This window comes from Hordeum vulgare, chromosome 7H (genome assembly GCF_904849725.1).
Source record: "Hordeum vulgare subsp. vulgare chromosome 7H, MorexV3_pseudomolecules_assembly, whole genome shotgun sequence".
Taxonomy (NCBI): domain Eukaryota; kingdom Viridiplantae; phylum Streptophyta; class Magnoliopsida; order Poales; family Poaceae; genus Hordeum; species Hordeum vulgare.
In genome coordinates this window covers 4422350-4449548 of record NC_058524.1, presented here as the reverse complement: position 1 = coordinate 4449548, position 27199 = coordinate 4422350, and the positions used below count along the sequence as shown (strand labels likewise).

Genomic DNA, 27199 nt, shown 5'->3' with positions numbered 1-27199 from the left:
AAGAGAAAGGGAGAAAAAGAGCCCAAGATAGTTAAATAAATAAATAAATAAAGAAGTCGATGGTTACTTGGTCAGGACTCACGAGGATCAAACTCGAACCAGAGCCACGCAACCCAACTCCGCCCTCCCCCCTCTCCCTCCGCGCTCGCGCCAGCCGACCGGTCGCCGCCGCCGGCGCCGTCGCCGTCGCGCCGCCATGCTCCAGCCCCGAAGCCGCGCACCCAACCGCCCCCTCCTCTCGTCTCCCGCGGCCTCCCCCCTACCCCCTTTCCACCGCCCAGCGGCGCCCGCCGTCTCCCCGAACCCTAGCTCCGCCGCCGCAGAGGGCTACCACCTCGCCGACCTCACCGTCCTCGGCCGCCACCTCAAGTCCCCCTGCAAGACCCACGCCGTCCTCGTCCTCTCCACCGGCGGCGCCCCTTCCTCCGCCCCTGCAGCGCAGCAGCAGTAAATATCCAGGTAAAAACTAGGCGCGCAAAATTCTTGTTAAGTAAGAGGAAGAAATTGACCGTGGCCAATCCGTTGTTGGGTTCCAACTTGGGACGAGATTTTCTTGCAGTTAGGATTTCCTTGCTATTATCCCAGCTGTGAGGGTGATAGAAGAATAGTTTCGTCGCCCTGTGTGCTTACCAAACTATCACCGCCCACTCTTGCTCGACTACAATTTGCTGTGATTACTGGATAAATTCCATGGAAGGTCCTCATGGCCTCTCACATGCTGAAAATGGCTGAAACTTAGATCTAGTCGAGCACCACCTCTGTTCCGAATTGTAGGATGTCTTGAATGCTTCAATATGGACTACATATACGGACTGAAATGAGTGAACGCATACACTGAAATGCGTCCGTACACATCCGAATCAGGAGAAAGTTACAACATCTTGTAATTTGGAACGTAGGGAATACTACACATTAGCTAGCTCAGTTTCTACTGTGACTTTATATGAAATAACAACTCCCTTCAGTCCGTATCAGTTTAATTGAATAGTACACATTAGCTAGCTCAGTTTAATTGAATTGTTGTCCACCATCAGACTTGAGAGATGGAGTACAGATTTACAAGGTAGCTATGGAGCTTCGTATGGGTGAACTCCATGCTGATATTGACTTTTTCTTTTGGGTCTTTTTGTAGGTACAGGAAGTTGCAAACAAGTGCTCAAATGGGGGCATCTCTCAGCTCCCCCAGCAACGGGAAGCAGACGTCGGAGGCGTCGAAACCAGGTTCCTCGAAGAAGCTGCGCCCCGGTCATTACCACCCAAGGCTGATTCCCGACCTCCCGGATGAGATCTCCCTGCAGATCCTCGCGAGGATGCCGAGGATGTCGTATCTTAGCAGAAAGATGGTTTCACGGAGCTGGAAGGCCGCCATCACTGGATCTGAGCTGTATCGGGTGAGGAAGGAGCTCCGTGTGGATGAAGAATGGATTTACATACTGAGCAAGGGAGCCGATGGCAAGCTGTCGTGGCACGCTTTTGATCCACTTAGCAGCCGATGGCAGAGGCTGCCGCTCATGCCCGGAGTTGCTCGTGGGGGGAGCCGTTTGGGCGGTTTGGTGAGTGCTGGGTTTAGGATCTCTGGTGTCATTAGAGGATTGCTTGGTCAGGAGGATTGGTTAGACAAGATTCCCTTTTGTGCTTGCGCCGTTGGAGCGGTCGATGGATGCCTCTATGTTCTGGGTGGGTTCTCCAGAGCCACAGCAATCAAAACTGTGTGCAAGTATGATCCGTCTATAAATTTGTGGCAGGAAGTAAGCTCGATGAGCACCGCTCGAGCGTTTGGCAGGACTGGCCTGTTGAACAACAAGCTGTATGTTGTTGGCGGTGTCATCAGAGAAGAAACTGGATTGGCTCCACTCCAATCTGCTGAAGTGTTTGACCCAGCCACAGGAATCTGGGCAGATGTGCCAAACATGCCCTTCTCCAAAGCACAAACTCTGCCAACTGCTTTCTTGGCCGACTTACTGAAGCCAGTTGCTACAGGGATGACCACATTTGGAGGCAAGCTATATGTGCCCCAGAGTTTATATTCCTGGCCATTCTTTGTTGATGTTGGAGGCGAGGTGTTTGATCCCGAGACGTGCTCATGGTCAGACATGCCTGTAGGCCTGAGCGAGGGTTGGCCTGGGAGGCAAGCCGGGACAAAATTAAGTGCTGTTGTGGACGGGGACCTGTATGCTCTGGAGCCACCGACTTGTTCTGATGGAGGAAAGATAAAGATATATGATCCTAAGGAGGATACATGGAAGGCTGTTGTTAGCGAGGTACCCGTTGGTGACTTTGCGGAGTCGAAAAGTCCCTACTTGCTTGCAGGGCTTCTTGGGAAGCTCCATTTGGTCATCAAAGATATGAACAACATGATCAGCATCCTGCAAACGGACGCTCTAAGGCCTATGGACGCGACTGGCTCGACATGCCAAAACCCAGATGTCTCTGGGCCTTGGGAGCAAGGCACTGATGTTTGGAGAATGGTGGGCTCAAAGAAATTTGCAGCCGCCGAACTTGTTAGCTGTCAGGCGCTCAGCATATGAAGTTTGGATAAATCATACATACATTCGGCTGTATGTACCGTGTGAATCATTGTGTCTTTTGTAAAGTAGATTACTTCCTATCATACATCTGGTCAAGGCATGATGAACTTGTTGGGTTCACCACAACAGCTCATCTGACTGAATATCGATAAGAAATGTAATCCAGCAGTGTACACACAGTATGTGTTTAGTCCAAATATGTAAGTAAATGTTTGGTTCTATCTCCCCCTATATATAACTTCAGATAAGATGGAGAAACTCATTGCTTTGGACATCTGAACATCGTGCAACTTGCTGCTAATTTTGCACTTATTTCAGGTTTCTTGATGGAAAGTATTTTGTTCCAGAAATCATCATTAAGAGCTGCATGCACATGTATCTGTTTTCTCCTTATCCATTGTCAGAATCTGCTAAAGAAGGGAGGAATATCACAGGCAGATGTACATTTTTTGTTTCTTTTCTTTTCAACGGTTAGGGTATTTCTTTTTTATATAAATAAAAATACCTTACCAGGTATTTATTTGCTCTTTTAGTACTCCCTCCGTCCGAAAATACTTGTCGTAGGAATTGATGTATCTAGATGTATTTTAGTTCTAGATACATCCATTTATATCATTTTTGTGACAAGTAATTCCGGACGGAGGGAGTAGTTACCATTGTGGATGCTTTGTATGGGTGTTTATGCTTTCCTTTGCCATTTTATTCTCAATCCGTCATTCAAGTTTGGCATCTTCCTTTGTCAAGCCATCAACCCACTGGATGCCTGATTTTTTTCTTGCTGAAATTCTATTCTTGACTCTTTTTTTGGCTACTTTTATGCGTATGTATGCATCTTATTATGTGTATTTGACGATTGTCGACAACTAGTGCAAATAGACAATTTGCCAAGTTCACTCAGTTGAGGTCAAATACAATGTATGCATCTTATTATGTGTATTTCTAACACATACATTTCTACCCGTATCTCGATTTTCACATTCTGATATAATAAACAGGTGCCTTATGCAAAACAAGAACAGCAAATCAAGTCACCCTCTAAAAACTGCTGAGATGCAGTCAGCAGATGTGGGCAGATACAACCTTGGAAGCATACATTGGGCCGTATAAAATTAATTAATTAACTGATAGGATTGTGTCAGATGTTGCATCTTTATGTAAGTCACATACATTGGGCCGGCTCCACATGATGAGATTCTACTGATATTTACACTAGAATATGTATTTCTTCCCCGCTGCAGCTAACATTTCTTTGATTCAACTGTAGGCCTACATGTCCTCATCTTCCACTGAGGTAAGTATTTGCTTTTATCCCTTCATGTTCTCATCTTCCACTGAGATAAAATATTTGTTTCTATCATTTTGAGTAATGTTTGTAAATAAATAGCATGATTACTGCCTAGCTGCTATGTGTCTGTTTTCTGTGAACGAGACATGTTTGAGTTGACGCTTACTGGGATACATACAGTACCTGGTAAGCGATCTCTGAGGCAAAAGAAATTGCTTTTGTGAACTACTCCCTCCATCGCATAATATAATGCTTGCAGTTATTATTTGTGACGAAATTTGACCGTCTACTTGTGATATCACACTCACAGGACTTGCTGAATGCAGCATGTACGAACATCATCCGTATGCAGAACAAGAACAGGAAGCTTAAGCTGTACACGGGCAAATTGGAGCTGTATGTCCAGACACGATCTGAACTGGAAGCGAACCAACTAACAAATGAAGCAGTACAGTTGGGACGGCGGGCTCAGAGCAAAGAGAAAACGCTTGCCTTGCCAAGATGAAGCGTGGCGGTGAGGCCTCACGGAGAAGGTCCCAAGGTACTGACATTCCGCTTCACCCATGCCAGCAACCTCCAGCCACCCGTGCTCACTACACAATTCACATACCGATACACATATGCAGCAAGTACATTATAATGATTATATACATATATGCAGTAAGTACATCAGTGGAACCTTATTACACAAGATGGTAGAAATCGATCAGTAGCGGAAAGTGTAGAACCATATTTAGGAGGGCAGGAAGCGGTAGGAAACAGAATGAATCAAAGCTAGAGTAGGCCGGTAATTAACCCTGCATTCTTGATATATATGTCTCACCTGACCATGTCATGTATGAAGATGGATGAAGGAGGCAAGGCCAAAGGCCAAGGCGCTTGTGTGCGGATGCAGCATCATCAAGATTCCCATGCGCATCTACATGCCGATTGCTGTTTCGTTTCGGAAACAGAGTGATCCCTGGATGCGACGGATGTGAATCTTGATGATGCCACGCCCGCAAACACCCACCATCAAATCAAGGAACCATCTCAATGGATTATGAAAGCTATTGCTAATCTCTCCCTCGGCTCTAGCTAAGTATATATAGGAGCAGTAATTAGTTAACTATTGAACTGGAGGAGGGTGTGTTTGTGGTCGGTGTTGCACCGAGATTGGCAAACCGACCAGGTGACGTGGATGGGACCCGCCAAGCTAGCCTGGCACCTGGCCCTGTCTACCAGCAGAAATATTCTGTCTACCCCCTCCGATTTGTACTACATCAGGGACAATTAATATGGAGTCAGAGGGAGTGTTGTTTTATTTTTTGATAAAAGATATTAATAAGTTAAAATTGAGAAGATATTGGTTACACCTGATTGGCCTCTGCAATGCCTTCAACAAAAGATCATTGTATGAAATAACACCGTTATCTGGTTCATCAGCTAATAAATTCTGAACCTAGAGTTTCCAACCCTGAAACTCGAAGAACCCGCCGCACTCAAAGAGTTCTCGCCCTGGAACTCATCGGTTGCACTACAGGCTACAGCCCATGATCAACTGAGACAGTACTGTGCTGTCGCTGCAATAGCCATACACTGAATATGTACCTAGTTATGTCGGCAGGCGTTACAATAACTGTAGTGAGTACTTGAAATTTCGTGCCTTATTTATTTATTTATTGATGTATTATATATGTATATAACACTTATAGTACAGCATTTGGCGCTGTCCCAGAAATTCGGGTCTGCAACTGCACGGCATCCTAATGGCATGCCGTTTTGGGGCTACTTGCGTGAGGTTAGCTTAATTTGGAAATGTCGGTGGCTCCGTGCAGCGAGAGAATACATTGAAACCTTCAATACCACCACCGCTAACTGTCCCCTGGCCAGCTTGCTTTTCTTGTCATCACCTCTACCTTGCCTTGGTGTTCTAAATAAATTTATTTACAAATTAGTTACAGCCCATCCATCCATGCAGCAGTAGCAGCAGCAGCATGATTTGTATTAGTGCTAGCTTTTACATGTCGAAACATGACTATACTGTATATGATTACAACTTGTTAGGGGAACCTTGTGAAGATGCTACTTCCTTCATTACCATTTATCCACAATCGAGTCGTCCATCGTCACTTCCAGCTTGATTTGTACAACCTGTGTCTGTAGGCCACACACTTAATCTAAGTTAAAAAATTCCGTGGCAGCTAAGTTTGGTATTTTCATTTTTTCTTGTAACAAAAATAAGCAATACTAGAGAAAGGTGAAGTTCTGTAAGCATGTGAAATTTGAAGTTTAAACTCATATACATTTGGGATGTAAGAAAAAAAAACATGGATGGATGGTTGTGTTTGTATTGTGTGTCGGTATTCATTTGCTGAATTTGTTTTTTCCGTGCCTCTTAAATGAATTTGGCTTGAATTTGAAGTTTTTATATGTTTGTAAATGTCACTCCCAAACATACGGTATTTCTGTGGAGTTTTTAGAATTCTGAAACATAAATTATAACTTAGATTTTATCCTTGTTTCCCATAATTTGGTTTCTCCGGATATTTTCTCACGTCCACCGTCAAGGTTACCTTCGTGGAAGCTGCGGCATTTGCACGTGGCAGGCAAGGCACCATCACCGTCCATATCGGATAGGTACATGTACGTTTACTTGACCCCTAATCCATATATATCCACACAATACCTTGTGAAAGCACGGTCATCGCAAAAAATAAAAAAAATGAGAATCTCATACCAGTAAACCGTTCCACATCAACGCAGAATGTCTCTGCCCGGTTCCGGTTGAAAGGTCTTGCCAAGATAAGGCACGAGGATTTGAGATGAGATGCAAGTGTGTGGATGTGAGGTTGCTGTGTATATATGTGCTTTTAAACCTGTGGGTATTCAGCTAGCCGAGCACCATCCAACACTGCACTTCGGACCAGAAAAGGCGGCCGCGTTCTCTTCTGCGGTCCGGCCACAAACAACGGTACTTTCCTCTCTTCTCCATAGTACTATTGTATTACTGATCGAGCGGTATGCTTATTGGCTTATTCCAAATCAAGAGCGACTTTCATAAAGTTAAGCTTATTGTACTATGTAAATGTCTATCATCATCCAGTTCTATACTTACGTAATTGTTGGTAACGATTAGCCATCGTTTGCATGAAGCAAAGTCGAACACGACAAAATTACTCCAATTTATTTGAAATTCTAGTTTTGTCCTAATTCCTGTAACTCATTGAACTCTTTGTATTCTTCTATCTTATTCAAAATGAACACTACAGGAAAAACAAATGAAGCCATGTAAGAAACATGCACGCCAAAGACCATTTTAACTACTTTGCCTCCATTAAAACAAGGAAAAATGTGTGTATCCACAATATCACATATTAATTGGTGTTGTACATACATGTTAATATATAAAAATGTGTTGATATGATAAATCTAATTGAACCAATTTAGTGTTGTACATGTTGGTATGTTTTCCTACACTTGGTCAAACTCAAGAAAGCTTGATTTGAAATAACCCCCTTTTTTTTTCGCGAAGAGAGGGTAACCCCCCGGCATGTGCATCAGTTAGTGCCCGTAAGCTTTCCTTCCACTTACTTAGCACCGTGCCTCCGTCGCGCTACGCCATGATGTTTACATTTCATATATTTTGCAGGCAACAATGGCCTCAATGCGTCCAAGGCGACTCGGGAAACCCACCACGCTTATATTTCCGACATTATTGCTGCTTTCTTTGGGTGCTATCAAAATCAGCTCTGCACCGCTCCCTGACAACAGCACAGATGTGCTCTGGCTGGAGGCTTTCAAGCATGAGATCATTTCCGATCCCTCTGGATGGTTGAGCTCTTGGAACTCCAGCTCCAGCCACTGCCTGTGGCCGGGAGTCAAGTGCAGCCCAACACATCCAGGGCGCGTGGTGGCGCTTCAACTCTTTGGTCTGAACCTGGCTGGCCAGATAAGCTCCTCCATTGGGAACCTTACGTTCCTCACAACTTTGAACCTATCCACAAATGGTTTCTCTGGCCAGTTACCTCCTCTGGACCATCTGCAGAAACTCCAAGTCCTGGATCTGAGCATGAACCAGCTGCATGGGAGCATCCCATATGCAATTAGCAACTGCTCCAACTTAAGGAAAGTAGACCTCGCTAAAAACTTCCTAATAGGTGAAATTCCTCCAAAAGTAGGACTCCTCCCCAACCTCTCAGTTTTGCGCCTTTCTTTCAACAACCTCACAGGAGCCATCCCGCCAATCCTCGCCAACATAACTAGCATGGAAAAACTTATCCTTTCCTACAATAGTCTAACTGGGAGTATTCCTCATGAGTTTGGGAAACTGACAAATATGTCGAGGTTGAGCCTGGGAGGAAATAGGTTGTCAGGTGGATTCCCACAGTGTCTCTTCAATATTTCTAAATCTCTTCAAATATTAGGCTTGGAGTCGAATATGCTAAGCAACAAACTACCATCTAACATAGGAGATGATCTACCAAATCTCCAAGTGCTTTATTTGAATCACAACATGTTTGAAGGTCAAATACCGGCTTCACTAGGAAATGCTTTAGGGCTGGAAAGGTTAGAATTAGGAACCAACTATTTAACTGGCGAAATTACCAGCTCTTTAGGGAAACTTTCAAACCTTTATTATTTAAACCTTCAGCAAAACAATCTTGAAGCTGTTGACAAACAGAGCTGGGAATTCTTCAATGGGTTAACAAACTGTACCAGTCTTGAAGTGTTGTCATTGGCTGGCAATCAGCTACAGGGAACTATACCCAATACGATAGGTAACTTCTCTAGTAGCCTCACTGAAATATATCTTGGTGGAAACAAGCTTTCAGGCATGGTTCGGACAAGTGTAGGGAACCTTGGGAGCTTATATTTTCTAGGACTTGAATATAACAATTTAACGGGTACGATTGAAGAATGGACCGGGAAGCTAACAAAGTTACAAGGTCTTAATCTCCAAGTGAACAGCTTCATTGGGTCGTTACCATCATCCCTTGGCCAGCTTACTCAGTTGACAGAACTCAATCTAGGAAACAATATATTTGAAGGCCCTATACCACCCACCTTAGGGAACTTGCAACAACTCTCGCTTTTGAACCTTAATCAGAACAACCTTCAGGCTAACATACCTACTCAGATTGGGAGCCTTACAACACTCGTTAGTCTAGATCTTTCATCAAACAAGCTTACCGGGAAAATTCCTGATACTCTGTCCAAATGTCAAAACATACAAACCATGCAAATGGCCCAAAACCTTCTTGTAGGGACCATTCCCATATCTTTCCGCATGCTACAGAGCCTGAGCATGCTAAACCTTTCCCATAACAGCTTGTCAGGAGCCATCCCGGTATCACTAAATGAGCTACAGCTCAGCGAGCTAGATCTTTCATACAATCATCTTGAAGGAGAAATACCAAGAAATGGAGTATTTGAAAATGCCGCATCTACTTATCTCGGTGGCAATTGGGGACTCTGTGGAGGAGTAGCGAGTCTCCACATGCCCTTGTGTCATGCTGTTTCCCGGAGATCAGAAATAGAGTACTATTTGATTAGAGCTTTGATTCCATTATTTGGCTTCATGTCAATCACAATGCTAGCTTATATTACAATTTTCGGGAAGAAAAGATCACAAAGGAGAAAATTGCTTTTTCTCTCTTTTGGTAAGAAATTCCCAAGAGTTTCTTACAATGATCTAAGTCGAGCAACGGGGAACTTCTCAGAGGCAAACCTCATCGGAAGAGGAAGCTATGGTTCAGTGTACAGAGGAAAGTTAACTCAGTCAAAGATACAAGTAGCTATCAAGGTTTTTGACCTCAGTTTGAAATGTGCAGATAGAAGTTTTGTAACTGAATGTGATGTTTTGAGAAGCATCCGACATCGAAGCCTTCTACCAATCTTAACAGCATGTTCGACAATAGACAATAACAGTGAAGCTTTCAAAGCTCTAATCTATGAATTCATGCCTAAAGGGAATCTGGACACATGGTTGCATCACAAGATTTCGGATAGATCTCCGAAATGTTTGAGCTTAGCTCAAAGAGCAACTGTAGTTGTTTGCGTAGCTGACGCATTGGCTTATTTACACTACGACTGTGAAAGGCAAATTGTACATTGTGATGTGAAGCCAACAAATATCCTTCTTGACGATGATATGAATGCTTATCTTGGAGACTTCGGCATTGCAAGCCTAGTTGGACATTCAAGTTCAAATACCTCGGTCGGACTGAAGGGAACTATAGGGTATATTGCTCCTGGTATGTATACTACTCCCTCCGTTCCTAAATATAAGTCTTTTAAGAGGTTTCACTAAAAGGACTACATACAGATGTATATAGACATAATTTAGATTATCGATTCATTCATTTTGCTCCGTATGTAGCCTTCTAGTGAAATGTCTAAAAAGACTTATATTTAGGAACGGAGGGAGTAATACACAAACTTGCTTTTTTGTATGGTCAGTTGTTATTTACATTAACATTTACTGCTAATATTTTTTGTAGAGTATGCCCAAAGTGGCCAAGCTTCAGTCCATGGCGACGTTTACAGCTTCGGAATAGTACTCCTAGAGGTGTTGATTGGCTTGCTTACTCCAATGAACCATCACTTTTTTTACAATTTTACTACACATAAAAGGTGGGCTTGCTTACTCTTACTACTCTTGGGCCTCGCAGCCTACTCCAGCGGACCATCACTTTTTTTACAATTTTACTACACATAAAAGGTGGGCTTGCTTACTCTTACTACTCTTGGGCCTCGCAGCCTACTCCAGCGGACCATCACTTTTTTTACAATTTTACTACACATAAAAGGTGGGCTTGCTTACTCTTACTACTCTTGGGCCTCGCAGCCTACTCCAATGAACCATCACTTTTTTTACAATTTTACTACACATAAAAGGTGGGCTTGCTTACTCTTACTACTCTTGGGCCTCGCAGCCTACTCCAATGAACCATCACTTTTTTTACAATTTTACTACACATAAAAGGTGGGCTTGCTTACTCTTACTACTCTTGGGCCTCGCAGCCTACTCCAATGAACCATCACTTTTTTTACAATTTTACTACACATAAAAGGTGGGCTTGCTTACTCTTACTACTCTTGGGCCTCGCAGCCTACTCCAATGAACCATCACTTTTTTTATAATTTTACTACACATAAAAGGTGGGCTTGCTTACTCTTACTACTCTTGGGCCTCGCAGCCTACTCCAATGAACCATCATTTTTTTTACAATTTTACTACACATAAAAGGTGGGCTTGCTTACTCTTACTACTCTTGGGCCTTGCAGCCTACTCCAATGAACCATCACTTTTTTTACAATTTTACTACACATAAAAGGTGGGCTTGCTTACTCTTACTACTCTTGGGCCTCGCAGCCTACTCCAATGAACCATCACTTTTTTTACAATTTTACTACACATAAAAGGTGGGCTTGCTTACTCTTACTACTCTTGGGCCTCGCAGCCTACTCCAGCGGACCATCACTTTTTTTACAATTTTACTACACATAAAAGGTGGGCTTGCTTACTCTTACTACTCTTGGGCCTCGCAGCCTACTCCAATGAACCATCACTTTTTTTACAATTTTACTACACATAAAAGGTGGGCTTGCTTACTCTTACTACTCTTGGGCCTCGCAGCCTACTCCAGCGGACCATCACTTTTTTTACAATTTTACTACACATAAAAGGTGGGCTTGCTTACTCTTACTACTCTTGGGCCTCGCAGCCTACTCCAATGAACCATCACTTTTTTTACAATTTTACTACACATAAAAGGTGGGCTTGCTTACTCTTACTACTCTTGGGCCTCGCAGCCTACTCCAATGAACCATCACTTTTTTTTACAATTTTACTACACATAAAAGGTGGGCTTGCTTACTCTTACTACTCTTGGGCCTCGCAGCCTACTTCAATGAACCATCACTTTTTTTACAATTTTACTACACATAAAAGGTGGGCTTGCTTACTCTTACTACTCTTGGGCCTCGCAGCCTACTCCAGCGGACCATCACTTTTTTTACAATTTTACTACACATAAAAGGTGGGCTTGCTTACTCTTACTACTCTTGGGCCTCGCAGCCTACTCCAATGAACCATCACTTTTTTTACAATTTTACTACACATAAAAGGTGGGCTTGCTTACTCTTACTACTCTTGGGCCTCGCAGCCTACTCCAGCGGACCATCACTTTTTTTACAATTTTACTACACATAAAAGGTGGGCTTGCTTACTCTTACTACTCTTGGGCCTCGCAGCCTACTCCAATGAACCATCACTTTTTTTACAATTTTACTACACATAAAAGGTGGGCTTGCTTACTCTTACTACTCTTGGGCCTCGCAGCCTACTCCAGCGGACCATCACTTTTTTTACAATTTTACTACACATAAAAGGTGGGCTTGCTTACTCTTACTACTCTTGGGCCTCGCAGCCTACTCCAATGAACCATCACTTTTTTTACAATTTTACTACACATAAAAGGTGGGCTTGCTTACTCTTACTACTCTTGGGCCTCGCAGCCTACTCCAATGAACCATCACTTTTTTTTACAATTTTACTACACATAAAAGGTGGGCTTGCTTACTCTTACTACTCTTGGGCCTCGCAGCCTACTCCAATGAATCATCACTTTTTTTACAATTTTACTACACATAAAAGGTGGGCTTGCTTACTCTTACTACTCTTGGGCCTCGCAGCCTACTCCAATGAACCATCACTTTTTTTACAATTTTACTACACATAAAAGGTGGGCTTGCTTACTCTTACTACTTTTGGGCCTCGCAGCCTACTCCAATGAACCATCACTTTTTTTACAATTTTACTACACATAAAAGGTGGGCTTGCTTACTCTTACTACTCTTGGGCCTCGCAGCCTACTCCAATGAACCATCACTTTTTTTACAATTTTACTACACATAAAAGGTGGGCTTGCTTACTCTTACTACTCTTGGGCCTCGCAGCCTACTCCAATGAACCATCACTTTTTTTACAATTTTACTACACATAAAAGGTGGGCTTGCTTACTCTTACTACTCTTGGGCCTCGCAGCCTACTCCAATGAACCATCACTTTTTTTACAATTTTACTACACATAAAAGGTGGGCTTGCTTACTCTTACTACTCTTGGGCCTCGCAGCCTACTCCAATGAACCATCACTTTTTTTACAATTTTACTACACATAAAAGGTGGGCTTGCTTGCTCTTACTACTCTTGGGCCTCGCAGCCTACTCCAATGAACCATCACTTTTTTTACAATTTTACTACACATAAAAGGTGGGCTTGCTTGCTCTTACTACTCTTGGGCCTCGCAGCCTACTCCAATGAACCATCACTTTTTTTACAATTTTACTACACATAAAAGGTGGGCTTGCTTACTCTTACTACTCTTGGGCCTCGCAGCCTACTCCAATGAACCATCACTTTTTTTACAATTTTACTACACATAAAAGGTGGGCTTGCTTACTCTTACTACTCTTGGGCCTCGCAGCCTACTCCAATGAACCATCACTTCACTTTTTTTACAATTTTACTACACATAAAAGGTGGGCTTGCTTACTCTTACTACTCTTGGGCCTCGCAGCCTACTCCAATGAACCATCACTTTTTTTACAATTTTACTACACATAAAAGGTGGGCTTGCTTACTCTTACTACTCTTGGGCCTCGCAGCCTACTCCAATGAACCATCACTTTTTTTACAATTTTACTACACATAAAAGGTGGGCTTGCTTACTCTTACTACTCTTGGGCCTCGCAGCCTACTCCAATGAACCATCACTTTTTTTACAATTTTACTACACATAAAAGGTGGGCTTGCTTACTCTTACTACTCTTGGGCCTCGCAGCCTACTCCAATGAACCATCACTTTTTTTACAATTTTACTACACATAAAAGGTGGGCTTGCTTACTCTTACTACTCTTGGGCCTCGCAGCCTACTCCAATGAACCATCACTTTTTTTACAATTTTACTACACATAAAAGGTGGGCTTGCTTACTCTTACTACTCTTGGGCCTCGCAGCCTACTCCAATGAACCATCACTTTTTTTACAATTTTACTACACATAAAAGGTGGGCTTGCTTACTCTTACTACGCTGTTTCTCTTTGTACTATCAAGGCAGTGGTGAGGCCGAGTTTGGTCTGGTTTAGCGGTTCTTTTGCTTTATCTTTTTATGCATCTTCTTTTCTTCTTTCATAATACGGTAACAAAGGACTCCCTTTGTTTCAAAATAATTGTTTTTTAGGTTTGTCCTAAATTAAACTAGTTTATGTTTAACCAACTATATAATACTTTCATCCGTTTCTAAATATAAGTAGTTTTACAGATTTCATTAGGGGGCTATATACAAAACAAAATGAGTGAATTTCACTCTAAAGTATGACTATATACATCCCTATGTAGTATCCTAATGAAACCTCTAAAAAGACTTATATTAAGGAACGGAGGGAGTAGTATGAATTTATATTTCATAAAAAAAATCATGGGACTAATGTGATGTTCTACATGGTAATATATTTTGCTATACACTTGGTCATACTTAAACAACTTACACTTAAGACAAATCCAGAACTTCAATTATTTCAAAATCTAGGTAGTAGTGACTTGGTAGTCTGTCTTGCAAGACCTAGGATAAACACTGGTGATTACTGCAGAGCGACAATTCTTAATTTGTATAGGCTGAAACAGTAAGTTACTGAAAACAACTTGATTTCTAGTTTACCAAGGCATAGCCAATGGACAAGACGCTCCTTATTGTTAATGTCCTAACTTGGAGATCCAACAGCCTAATCACTTGGTACAGCAAGAAGCTGAATACTACTCCCACTATCTCATAATATAAAATCTAGTTTAAAAAACACTCTTATATTGTAGAACGGGAGAGTATATAATTGGCACGTCAACCATTAGTGGGTTCGGATCGCATCTGACCCTTCCACGTCGCTCCCGTGGGCGACGGGGAGGGCTCCCCAGCCGCCACCTCCAACAGCCTCCTCTCCCTCCCTCCTTCCTGGCCGCCGCCTAAGGACGCGGCCGGGCAAAGCCTGGCCGGCGCCGCCCATCCGGTCGGCGTAGGCAGCGGCGGGGATTTCCCTTCTCCTCGTTCGATGTCGTGCGGCGCGGGACGACAGCTTCGGCGACGTCGTCATGCGGATCCAAGGCACGGCGGCGCAGCAGCTCCCGACGGCGGCGCGTGGCGGCGCGGGTGGAGATTGGCTGGGCGTGGCGTGCCGGTCGGCTGGACGTGGCTAGAAGATGAAGGTGGAGCTGGGCGTGGCCGGTGGCGATGGCAGCGGCGGCGTTCAGCCCGGATCCGGTCTTGGCGGTGGCGACGGCGACGGCTAACCGGATCCGACCATGGTGGTGGCAGAGTCCCCTCCGCCGGGGATGATGGGCCAGGTGGTGGGTCTCTGCGGCGGCACCAGTGACGGCGGATCTTGGGATCCCGTGACCGGGCTCGTCGCAGGATTTGGTACTGGTTGTGAGTCGGGGAGACATAGTTGCCGGTGAAAACCGAGCCGGCCGCGGACGATGGCGGTGTTCTGCGTCGTTACCTTGATGAAGGCTTCGTCCTGTAACTATTGTCGATCCACTCATGCTGCTCCAGGGGAAACCCTAGGATCTGGTTTTTCAGATCGGACGATGACGGTACTGCGGTGTCGTTCCTCTCTAGGGAGCATCGTTTGTGGAGCAGCGCTGGAAGACAGAGGCAGGAGGTGGAGCGTTTTCGTCCTACACAGAGCTTCGGTGGTGATGTCAGGTCACGCCTGGCCGACAGGTGCTACGCTTTGTCATGCCTGTTCGGCAGGTGCTACGCACGATAGATCTTACAAGTCTTCGCGTCTGGATGGATGAGCGCAGGGAGGTCGATCCACTCGTGCTGCTCCAGGGGAACCCCTAGGATCTGGTTTTCCAGATCGGACGATGACGGTATTGCAGCGTCGTTCCTCTCTAGGGAGCATCCTTTGTGGAGAAGCGTTGGAAGACTGAGGCAGGAGGTGGAGCGTCTTCGTCCTGCACGGAGCTTCGGTGGTGATGTCAGGTCATGCCTGACCGAGAGGTGCTACGCTTTGTCATGCCTGTTCGGCAGGTGCAACGCACGACAGATCTTACAGAGTCTTCGCGTCTGGATGGATGAGCGCAGGGAGATGGCACCGTTGGACGCCATGGTGGCGTCGACGGATGGCCGGACTGGCATGGATGATGCAGATTTCTCTCCTGAAGACGGGTCAGCGGTTCGATGATGATGGCGGCTTCTAAAACGTGTGCGTGTGGTGTACGCTTTAGATTTGTTGCACCGGCTGTTAGTTTCGATACATTATGTGGATGGATCGATGACAACACCGGTTTTAGATATGGGGAGTGAGAGCACTCCACATTATCGCGTTTTCTAGGTGTGAGTGGAGGCTTCAGGTGGCTTGATGTATGGTCTTGACACACTTTTATTGAATAAGTAATAAAGATGGTTGTATGCATCGATTGATGCAGAGACCGGGGGTCTTAACCTCCTTTTCCAAAAAAAAAACATTAGTGGATTGAGCGCCCCCGATCAGGGCGCAGATCTAAGGGTCCGGTGGGACGGTGGGCCTACTCGGGAGAAGATCATTCTAACAGTATCAATCTATCAACAAAAGGTTAACCGATATGTCTAGCCAGACTTTACTTTGTTGATTCAGGGAATGCAAATGATTAGCAGGAAAGTGCCACCACAACAAAATAAATGGTTGTATGCATCACTTGATGTAGAGGCCGGGACGAGGCCTCTTTTTCGAAAAAAAAGTGCCACCACAACAAAATGTAGAGAGAAGCATGTATTAATTTATCAACAAAAAGGTTGACCAAAATGTCTTCCATGTGGGCAGGGGTACATACATACAGGTGTCCATACCAAGACCAGTCAAGGCCAACCACTAGACTGCAGCAGCTGCATCATCAGACTGGACAATTAATGCAAATGATTAGCAACAAAGTGCTGCGAGGAACCTTCTAATTAACAAGCATAACCACAGATGCTTCTTCATAGGTAGATTACTAATGCTGTGGATCTAGGGACATCACAGGTTGGCAACCATTTTTTGCTCTTCACAAACATGTAGTACCAGACACCACACCTGTCCAAGATTTGGCAAATCATTTAATCTAACAGGTGCACACAGTGTATGTTTAAGGGTCAAAGATTTGTTCAGATAACACAGGAACAAACAGCCCCAAGCCATGGCTGGGACAAAACAGAAGCTTGTCATACCAACAGACACTACTTGTAAGAAAAGAACGTCATCCAAATACATTGAATCAATGGAGCGCCCCTCCATTGATACGACAAAGGAGCAAGAATTAGCTGTCATCTCTTTCCATCCAGATAAAGCAGCTTGAAGCCTTATAAATAGACGAGACCATGTAGGGAGCAGACATCAAGCATAGGTGCAAGCAACCAACCAACCAAGCAAGGAAGCTCACAGAGACAGACATCTCCTTCTCCACCATGGGCGAGAAAGTTTGCGCCGGCGATCTCATCAGTGTCTACAAGGGTGAAAGGCAGAGCGGGGTTCGGCCAGCGCCACGTCGTGGGCAAATAAAGCTGAGGATTGCGCACATCGTCGCTTCGGCGCTCCTCAGGACTACATCGCAGCTTCCTGTTCTGGGTCACAAGTAAATGTCAGCGACTCTGTACATGTTAGGATTTGTTGTAAACCGTCTACCCTGTGCACATCATGGTGTGGGCTTCATAGATGATGATGATGGTGTGGTTCGTTCTTGCTTTTCGTGCTTTGATCTTCTTCTTGTCTTGGATCCCTTTACCCTTTGGTCCTTATTTTGATCATCACCGGGTTATTTATCACACGATTCGCTCTCATTGTCTAATGTTTAATCGTCTCAACTTGACGATGCATAGTTCATGAGACTCCTCGATGGCTTCACGCTGATGCCAAAAATGCTTGTGATAAACGTCCCCTCGAAAAGAGAAGTGCCTGTTGAGCCACCTGCATCCGATGGTGTACTTGACGATGCATCATTCATATAGTATATGTGGAGGCAGCTTTACATGCCGTAAAAGTAAAATCTTAGTCCCATGCTTTGATCTTGCTGCACTTTTATACTGTTTCCATTTGTGCAAAGCAGGTTCACTATCCGTATTAGCACTGAAATCAACGAATGGGCTGCCCAAACCACGTCCACATGGCCACGTTTACTAATTAGCCCAAAACGACAAATGCCAAAAGCCCACGCTGAAAACATCTCTCAGTCACAGCATGAAGCACTCCACTCCTCCTTGTTTAGTCCCACCTCGCCAACCGAGGAGCCGTTCAACCAGCTTAAATACGCGCCTCCACTCTCTTCACTTGCCGAGCTCAGTAGCGAGAGCTTGTAACCCGAGTGGGGGCATTAAGGTGATGTGGACGCTGTTGTAGCGCTGCGGGCCTGGTTTGGGTGTGCTACTGCAGGCCCACCCGTTCCAAGTTGCGTAGTGGACGGCCTGGGGCCCATGCGAAAGCTGGGCCTCAAGGTCCATAATGTGGCAGGCACAGCGTGAGGCTGGCTTCACAGAGCAGCGACAACTGCCCGCTTCCAACGGTGGAAGGATAACGGACCGCTGCACTCCTTGACCGCTTGGGCCTCGCAGCCTACTCCAGCGAACCATTACTTTTTTCAAAATTTTACTACACATAAAAGGTTAATTTGGTTACTCTTAGTATGGCTATTTCTTTTTGTACTATCAAGGCAGTTTGTGGTGAGACCGAATTTGGTCTGGTTTAGTGATTCATATGTTCTATCTTGTTATGCATCTGCTTTTCTTCTTTGATAATATGGTAACAGAGGACTCCCTTCGGTTCAAAATAGGTGTTTTTAGGTTTGCCCTAAGCCAAACTAGTTTATGTTTATTTCGAAATCAACGTAGTAGTGACTTGGTAGCTAATAAAGGGCTGTTGAGATGTTAAAAAAAACCTTCCACGTAGGACTTTTTATTAGCTGGCCTAATAATAATCTTATAACCCAAGCATGCATGACATAGAGACTGTATAATATTTTCCCAATGGACATGCGTTTGGGATTCTAACAAGTAAAATATTCCTTATTAGTCCCAGTTTAAACCGTGCTGCACTTTTAGACTGTTTCCGTTTCTGCTAAGCAAGTTCACTATGCTAATTAGCACTAATAAAATCCACGAATGGGCTGCCCAAACCCTTTTTCATGAGCCCAAAACGACAACTGCCCAAACTGCAAAAGCCCACGCTGAATCGCAGCAGGAAGCACAGCCCCCCTCCATCTTTAGTCCCATCTTGCCAACCGACGAGGCATTCGACCAGCTTAAATACCCGTCTCCACTCTATTCACTCGCCGAGCTCAGTAGCGAGAACTTGTAACTTGAGTGGGGGCATTAAGATGATGTGGACGTTGTTGTAGCGCTGCGGGCTTGGTTTGCTGGCCCGCCCGTGAGGCTGGCTTCACAGAGCAGCGACAAGTGCCCACTACCAACGGTGGTGGAAGGATAACGGGCCGTTGCACTTCCTGGCCGCTTGGGCCTCATTTTTCCATATCTAGTCCCGGTTTGTGATACAAACCGGTACTAAAGGGGTGGTGGCATGCTTGTACCAACCTCGCCCCCAGCGCCCTCCGGTGCCATATCTAGTCCCGGATGATTATATAAACCATTTTTCCGTTTTCTCCATTTCCCTTTCTGTTCTTCCCCTTAGCTCGAGATCATCCTCCATTTTTTTTTCAAGATTTGATATACCTCATCTCTCCAAGTGTTCACAAAGTTTAGCTACTGTGCCCTTTCATCTCTCATTGCTAGATTAGCTCGTGCAATGTTCTTAAGTATAGTGATTTGTGGGTTTTACATTGGAAGTAATTTTATGGTAGTTTATTATTTATATGCAATGTGTAGGTATGATTTACTTAGTGCCTTCATGTCCCCGTCCTAACCATCGTCGATTGGCCGCACCGTCCCGTCGCCGGCACCACCTTGGTGAGCCTCTTGTTCTTATACTTTTTATAAAAAATTCTTATTTGTATGATTTAGATAGTTTTCTTACTTGTATGATTGTCTGTTATACATAGTGCCATGATCTTGATATCCGTCCCCGTCGGTCCTCGTCTGGTTTATGATTCGGATGTGGTATATCATCTTTTATAACTATTTTGTCGCATTTCATGTTTATGACAATTATGCCCATTAAAGGTTGATTTGCTTACTTTTAGTACGGCTATTTCTCTTTGTACTATCAAGGCAGCTGTAGTGAGGTCGAGTTTGGTCTGGTTTAGTGGTTCTTATGTTTTATCTTTTTATGCATCTGCTTTTCTTCTTTGATAATACGGTAACAAAGGACTCCCTTCGTTTCAAAATAGATGTTTTTAGGTTTGCCCTAAGTCCAACTAGTTTACGTTTAACCAACTATATAATTGTATGAATTTATATTTCATAAAAAATATATTTTGCTATACACTTGGTCAAACTTAAACAAATTTGACTTAAGACAAATCCAGAACTTCAATTATTTTGAAACCTAGGTAGTAGTGACTTGGTAGTCTGTCTTGCAAGACCTAGGATAAACACTAGTGATTAGTGCAGAGTGACAATTCTGAATTTGTATATGCTGAAACAATAAGTTACTCACAACAACTTGATTTCTAGTTTACCAAGGCATAACCAATGGCAACACACTCCTTATTGTTACGTGTGTTGAAAACGTCATCAACTTGCATGTGTGTTGAACGCAGAGGTGTCGTCCGTTGACACTTGATCGGACAGTCGTGATTGGATCACGGGACGGATCATGATTGAATCATGAAGACGTTTGACTACATCAACCGCGTTTCTTAATTAATGCTTTCACTTAGCAATCTACAAGGGTATGTAGATGCACTACCTTCTCGTAGTTGTTGATCTCCATAGATTGATATTGGTGAGCGTAGGAATTTTTTTGATTCCCATTCGACGTTCCCAACAAAATATACCATAATTTATAATATCAAATCAGTGTTACATTCACCATGAAATGAATTTTCATATTTTTTATTAATATTATGGTTGTTGATATTTTTGGCTCTGAATTTGGTCAAAATTAAAGAAATTTGACTTTCCAAAAAACTAATAAGCCTTATATTTTTACATTGATGGAGTATTTAGTTTGGCAGGTGGGGGAGACGATGGAGTATGTTCTACGTTTATTTTTAATGAGGTTATTTGGTCGGTCCTTCGCGGTGTGATTATGTGTTATCCGCTAATCAACCCATATTCATGTGGGGATATTTTTCCAGCGTTGGTTGCATGTACTAAATTCGTGCTATAGTATCACATGGTGGCGTTTTTTATGGCTGATAGGAGTGTCTTAGTGGAAAACGGACCTTTAGTCCCGGTTTTCCAAGCAGAACAAAACAATCGGGACAAAATGTCGAAACTTTTAGTCTCGGTTGTGTTACGAACTGGGACTAAAGGTCGTCCACGTGGTTGCTGGGGCTGGAGGACCTTTAGTCCGATTTTCAAACAAAATTGAATTATACAATAGGACCTTTAGTCCGATTTTAAAAAATGAATTATTTAACAATTTAATCTCCATCAAAAAAATGATTTTATTTGAAAAAAAAATTGTCTAATTTCCTTCCCGGTGGATAACCCAATCTCACTGCTCCAGCCCAAGCACGCTTAACTTTCGAGTTCTATCTTCACTACTTTCCAAGTCTGTAGTTATTGTTTTCCTCACAATAGTAAGCTATCAATCCTATTAACCTTTATGTCTTGATGTCACATGATTTAATTTTTTAAATTTCAATTAATTATTAAAATAAACAACAATAATTAATTAAAAACTCAAAAAAACTTCAAAAAGGACAACAAATTTAAAAACTCAAATAATTCCCAAAAAGCATAAAAAATAAATAATTTATTCATTTAATATGGCATCATTAATAACTTTAAATCTATAAATCTAAGTTCAACAAATAATATATCCTTTATTATCAGAAAAATGTGAGGAATACAAATATGACATCATTTATTTAAATAATAATAATTTATAAATCTGAATTTTATTCTTTTAGAATTTCATAAATCTAAAAGAATTTAAAATGTTTTAAAAAATAAACTAATTATTCAATTAACTTATGTTATATGTATCATATCAATCCTATTAAGTCCTTGAGCATGATGTCACACGTTTCACCATTTGAGTTTGAAACTATTATTCTAAATAATAATAATAATTTAGTAACACTAATATTTATTGTATAAGTAGTTTGATCAAAAATTAAAAAAAAACTAAATTTAAGGATAACTGTTTTTTCCTTTCAGAATTTGAGGATTCTAAAATTTTACAAAACAGCCTACCATGGTTGCCATAGGAACCAATATTTAGTGTTGAACATTATGGTATATTAATTTTTTTAGCTAAATGATCGTGAAATTGAAAAGCACTACGAATGAACTCTGAAAAGGCTGAAACCTGACATGTTATCATCATTTCGTCCACATAGCTTGTGCGAAAAAGTTGACAAGGTTACGGCAAAAAATGAATGCACTTCGTGTACAAACTTGACAATCTCTTTCGAAATATCAGGGTTTGGGACGAAAACTTAGCTTTACAGAGATATTTTATTTTTTTAAACTTATTTTAACTCCACACTTTTTGGGTTTTTCATATGCACCATTCAAAGTCACTTCATCAATTTTCAACCCTTTCTGACTTCATTTTAATATTTCATGCATTTAATGATTTTTTAAGCTAAATGACCGTGAAATTGAAAATTACTACAAATGAACTCTGAAAAGGTTAAAAGTTGGCATTGTATCATTATTTCACCCATATAGCTTGTGCTAAAAAGTTGAGAGGGTTACGGCAAAAACTGGATGCACTTCGTGTACAAACTGGACAATCTTTCGAATTATCAGGGTTTCAGACAAAAACTTAGGTTTACAGAGATATTCCATTTTTTTTAAACTTACTTTAACTCCACACTCGTTGTGCTTTCAACATGCACCATTCAAAGCCACGTCAACAATTTTCAACCCTTTCTGACTTCATTTGCAATATTTCATGCATTTAATGATTTTTTAGAACTAAATGACCGTGAAATTGAAAATCACTACAAATGAACTCTAAAAAGGCTGAAACTTGGGATGGTATCATCATTTCAACCACATAGCATATGCTAAAAAATTGAGAGGATCACCGCAAAAAAATTAATGCATTTCGTGTACAAACTGGACCAACTCAACTTTTTAGCACATGCTATAATCATGGCATCTATGATTATTATATAATTATTAAAGTTGGAAAATATTATGTCTACTTTAAATTAATGTCATTTTCATACCCATTAAATATCTGTGTCACTATGTTTTAAGACATTAAAGTATCGATGGCAATGTTCCGCGATATTGGCACTCGTTAAAATCACCAAGTTCTTGGATGTCAACATAACTTTGCATTTTGTAAAATGCATGATAAATCAACCATTCTTCATATCATGTTATGTAATTTTCCGTAAGATTTTTTTTATATCATGTTAGTCACTTTTACTATGGATTTTATAAAACGCGGCTTTCTGTCACATAATTTCATTTATATCATGTTAGTCACTTAGATGCAAGAGATGAACATGTTAAAGATGATTAACATGAAAAGCATTGACATGACATGGACGTATACATCATGTAACGCAAAACTCATGCAATATGCAAATGCATAGGAGCTATAGGTCAATGGCTATCATCATGCCAAGTTTGTGAGTCTTAACAAATTCGGCCAGTTATATTATGATGCATTTATGTAACAGAATTTTCATCAAAACAGTTGTCCTAATATAGCTGAAAATGTCACCATTGCGTAGAACACAGAAAAATACACAATATTCATATAAGTCACGTTATTATCGGATGTACGGATTTAGAGTTACATCAGTTTTAATATAAGGTAGCATGGCTCCTTTCAGTTACGCGCCTCATTTCTCTTAGACGCCACACAACCAGGAATATGGCCCCGGGTGCCACGCTGGTCAGAAGTGTAACGCCCATATGCTAGACGCTACATAGTGTACTGTGACGTCCGGCTCTCGGACGCCATATAAAAGGGTTAGTTGAGTGAATTTTTTTTAACGCAGTTCAGTTTATGAATTTGTTTCGTCTAGGGGTCAATTTTATCGATTTTATCAGTTCACTGAATCTATGACTCTGAACACCTGAACATCAAACAACTTTGCAAAGAGGTGTTGAAACACCAAGTTGGCATACAGATACAGTTTGAGCTGGAAGATTGTTATTCTTGTTGTATTTCATTTCCTTGGAGAGTAGTCTCCAATGATCTACTGCTTGCTTACTTACTTTGCAAACATTTGGCTGGCCACATCATCAGCAATACATTACTACATGATCAAGAAGCAGCTGATAAGCTTGACTAGGCAGACTAGCTGCTAGTTGGCTGTCCCTGATGCTGCTGAAGAAGCAGAGGATGCAGGAGTACTACTGACAGAGTAGGAGCACTGCTGCACCGTGATCTGGTCGACGGCGAGCGTGTCGGTGGGGAATGGGCAGGCGCCGCCGTGGGTGCCCTGCAGAGGCGTGCATGGCGCCGGTGTGACGCCGGCCGACACGCCCTCGACATCGGCGCAGTTCCACGACACCTTCCTCTCCTTGGTCATCTCCATGGTGACGTTGGCCATGCATATCCCCTTGAATGGCGCGCCCTGGATGCCCTGCATCCTCGCCGCCTCCTTCCACACGCCGGTGGCCACCACGTCCTGGTAGCTGATGTTCTCCACGACGGGCACGGCGGCCTTGTCGTAGCCGTCGTCGGGGTGGGACTTGTAGTCGCCGGTCATCCAGAAGACGCGCTTCATGCCGTCGAGCCTCATCCGGCGCGCGTAGACGTCGCGCACGTACGCGCCGCGGCCGACGGCCGTCTTGATCCGCACCGCCGACTCGGTCCCGATGGCGGTGATGTCCTCGGCGCGCACGTCCCGTATGCCGCCCGACATCTCGCTGCCGAGCGCGATCACCGCGCTGGTCGGGGACACGCAGGTGAGGCGGCGCACCGAGATGTGCTCGCTGGGCATGCCGACGGCGATGCCGTACTCGTCCCAGCCGCTCTTGACGGCCACGCAGTCGTCGCCGGAGACGACGTAGCAGTCCTCGATGCGCACCTGGGAGCACGAGTCCGGGTTGATGCCGTCCGTGTTGGGCGACTTGACGGGCGCCAGGATGGTCACCCCGCTCACCACGATGTTGCGGCTGTACACCGGGTGGATGTTCCACGCCGGCGAGTTGAGCAGCGTGACGTTGGAGATGAAGACGCCGTCGGTGTGCATCAGCTCGATGAGGTACCCGCGGGTGTACTTGAGCTTGCCGGACTTGTACTTGGACCACCACGTGGCGCCCTGCCCGTCGATGGTGCCGTTGTTCCCCGTGATGACGACGTCCGTGAGGTTGCTCCCGGAGACGAGGCTCGCGTACCGGCCGCCGGCGTGGTCCCGGCCGCGGCCGTAGGAGGGCAGCGGGTCGATGACCGGCCACTGGGCCACGTCCTGCGTCCCGAGGATGACGGCGTCGGCGTGGAGGAAGAGCGTGAAGTGGCTGGTGAGGTTGAAGGGCGCGGTGAGCCACCGGCCGGCGGGGACGTAGAGCATGCCGCCGCCGCCGCCCTCGCCCGAGTACTGCGACAGGTGCTCCACCGCCTTGCGGAACGCCGCCGTGTTGGACGTGTTGCCGTCGCCCACCCCGCCGAAGTCCGTCAGCGACGCCGTGTGCTCCCGGCAGTTGGGCGCCATGTACGTGCTCTGCCCCGCCGGGCCCGCCTGCGGCGGCGCGTGGCGGCGCGCGGACACGGCCGTCGTGGCCAGGAGGAGGAGGACGGCGAAGCAGAGGATCTGCAAGTGATTGCACGGGAGGAGGGAGGGGAGCTCCGTCAGAGATCTGCGACTAAGTGTTGGATTGAAATGAATTGAATTGAAACAGGAACGAAATGCAGCAAGACAAATAGGGAACAAAACAATCAGCTAAGAACTTGCTGCTGATTCGGTGGAGAGATGAACAAAATGGAGTGTAAATAAATACAATCAAGCAGGGAAGATTAGTTCTGAAAGCATGTAAGTACAACATGTCTTCTGTACTGATGTACAACTATAATACTATCTGCTGAGCAGACAGTGAACTGGAAGCATGGACAATTCTGTGTGCCTGTGGAGCAGAAAAGATGTCGTTTTCCCCTTGTATTTTCATGGCCATTAGAGCACATCATCAGGACCAAGCCGTCGATGGAGAAAGGAAGAAGAACAAGGGGGAAATGTATGGAAATCAAGGAAGAAATGCACTGCACTGCACTGGTAACTGCTCATACTGAAGCTTTTAATTGCAGGACCGGACGGCGGTGCTGCGTACGAGAAACGGAAAGGGGGGAAAGGAAGAAGGAAGCCATGAATGAATGGACGGCGGCCATGAAAAGCAGAGGCGAGGCTGGTTGCGGTGGTAGGGCACAAAACATTCATGGAGGAGGAGGAGGAGGAACCTGCGCCGACGCCATCGCTGCTGCTCCCCTCGATCTCTCTGTCTCCGTCGTCTATGTTGTGTTGTTTGGAGGAATGGATTGGGTTGTGATGTTAAGATCCACCTCTCCTTCTTCTATTTATAGGAGGAGATCTGTGCCCGCCTTGGTGGTGTTGAGTTAGAGGCACTATCTCAATGCACTAATTGCACTTTACAAAAGAGTCTTTACAAAATGGTGTCATTAATGTATTTATATGCTATTTATGGACTATATATTGCTGACATTAATTGAATTCCTCCACTATTATCTTTTTTTCTTTCAAAAGGGCCTAACACCGGCACTCAAACCGTCTCATACGTTCGGATCCCTGAAGTCATCCAATGCAGCCATGTATCGGTTTACTTGACGATGCTGACGCACTTTTTCCTAGAAATCAAAGACAAAGTCATCCCTCTCCTACGAGCGCTTCCCGCCCGAACAGTCAGAGCCGCAAACCTAATACGCTTCGACAAAGGGCATCAGTGTTCGCGGACTGGTCCTCCACTGTCCGTGGACGAAAACTGGAACAAATTTATGGGTCAGCATTGAAAATGCCTAAGAGCATATATTAAGGACCGTGAATTCTTACAAACATAAGAAAAACCAAAATTATATTTATATCCTTAGGATGGGGAACTCTTCTTTCTCCCGCATCCCTCTCAGTGCGCCCTGAGTATAGCTTAATGCCGCCTTTCGACTCCACCTCTGCAGACAAAACATTTTAAATCCTAGAAGTATGTAAAAGCAACAACCGAGAAGTTATTAATGCAGACTAAGAAATATCGGGAGTCGCGATCTGCGAAGCAAATCGCTTCTCACAAGAAGAGTAAGCTGATAACAACATGTAGAAATGTCAGAGACCGAAAAAACGACTGTCACGGACATGC

At 44.0% G+C, this 27199-nt stretch overlaps 3 protein-coding genes across 3 annotated transcripts; 2 read left to right on the top strand and 1 right to left on the bottom strand.

Moving 5' to 3' along the window:
* Positions 1-95: 95 nt before the first annotated feature.
* On the top strand, positions 96-2802 carry LOC123410227 (F-box/kelch-repeat protein At1g22040-like). The gene is made up of 2 exons (XM_045103134.1): positions 96-459; positions 1133-2802. Exon 2 carries the CDS (start codon positions 1161-1163, stop codon positions 2526-2528), a length of 1368 nt encoding a protein of 455 aa, XP_044959069.1. The 5' UTR covers positions 96-459; positions 1133-1160; the 3' UTR covers positions 2529-2802.
* Positions 2803-6606: 3804 nt separating this feature from the next.
* On the top strand, positions 6607-10887 carry LOC123413605 (receptor kinase-like protein Xa21). Its single transcript, XM_045106542.1, has 3 exons — positions 6607-6766; positions 7445-10049; positions 10296-10887. Exons 1-3 carry the CDS (start codon positions 6623-6625, stop codon positions 10511-10513), a joined length of 2967 nt encoding a protein of 988 aa, XP_044962477.1. The 5' UTR covers positions 6607-6622; the 3' UTR covers positions 10514-10887.
* A 13087-nt stretch (positions 10888-23974) lies between these two features.
* On the bottom strand, positions 23975-26395 carry LOC123413604 (probable polygalacturonase). The gene is made up of 2 exons (XM_045106541.1): positions 26295-26395; positions 23975-25656 (listed from the first exon to the last, which is right to left on the bottom strand). The coding sequence occupies exons 1-2, from the start codon at positions 26307-26309 to the stop codon at positions 24205-24207; spliced, it is 1467 nt and encodes a 488-aa protein (XP_044962476.1). The 5' UTR covers positions 26310-26395; the 3' UTR covers positions 23975-24204.
* Between the last annotated feature and the right edge of the window lie 804 nt (positions 26396-27199).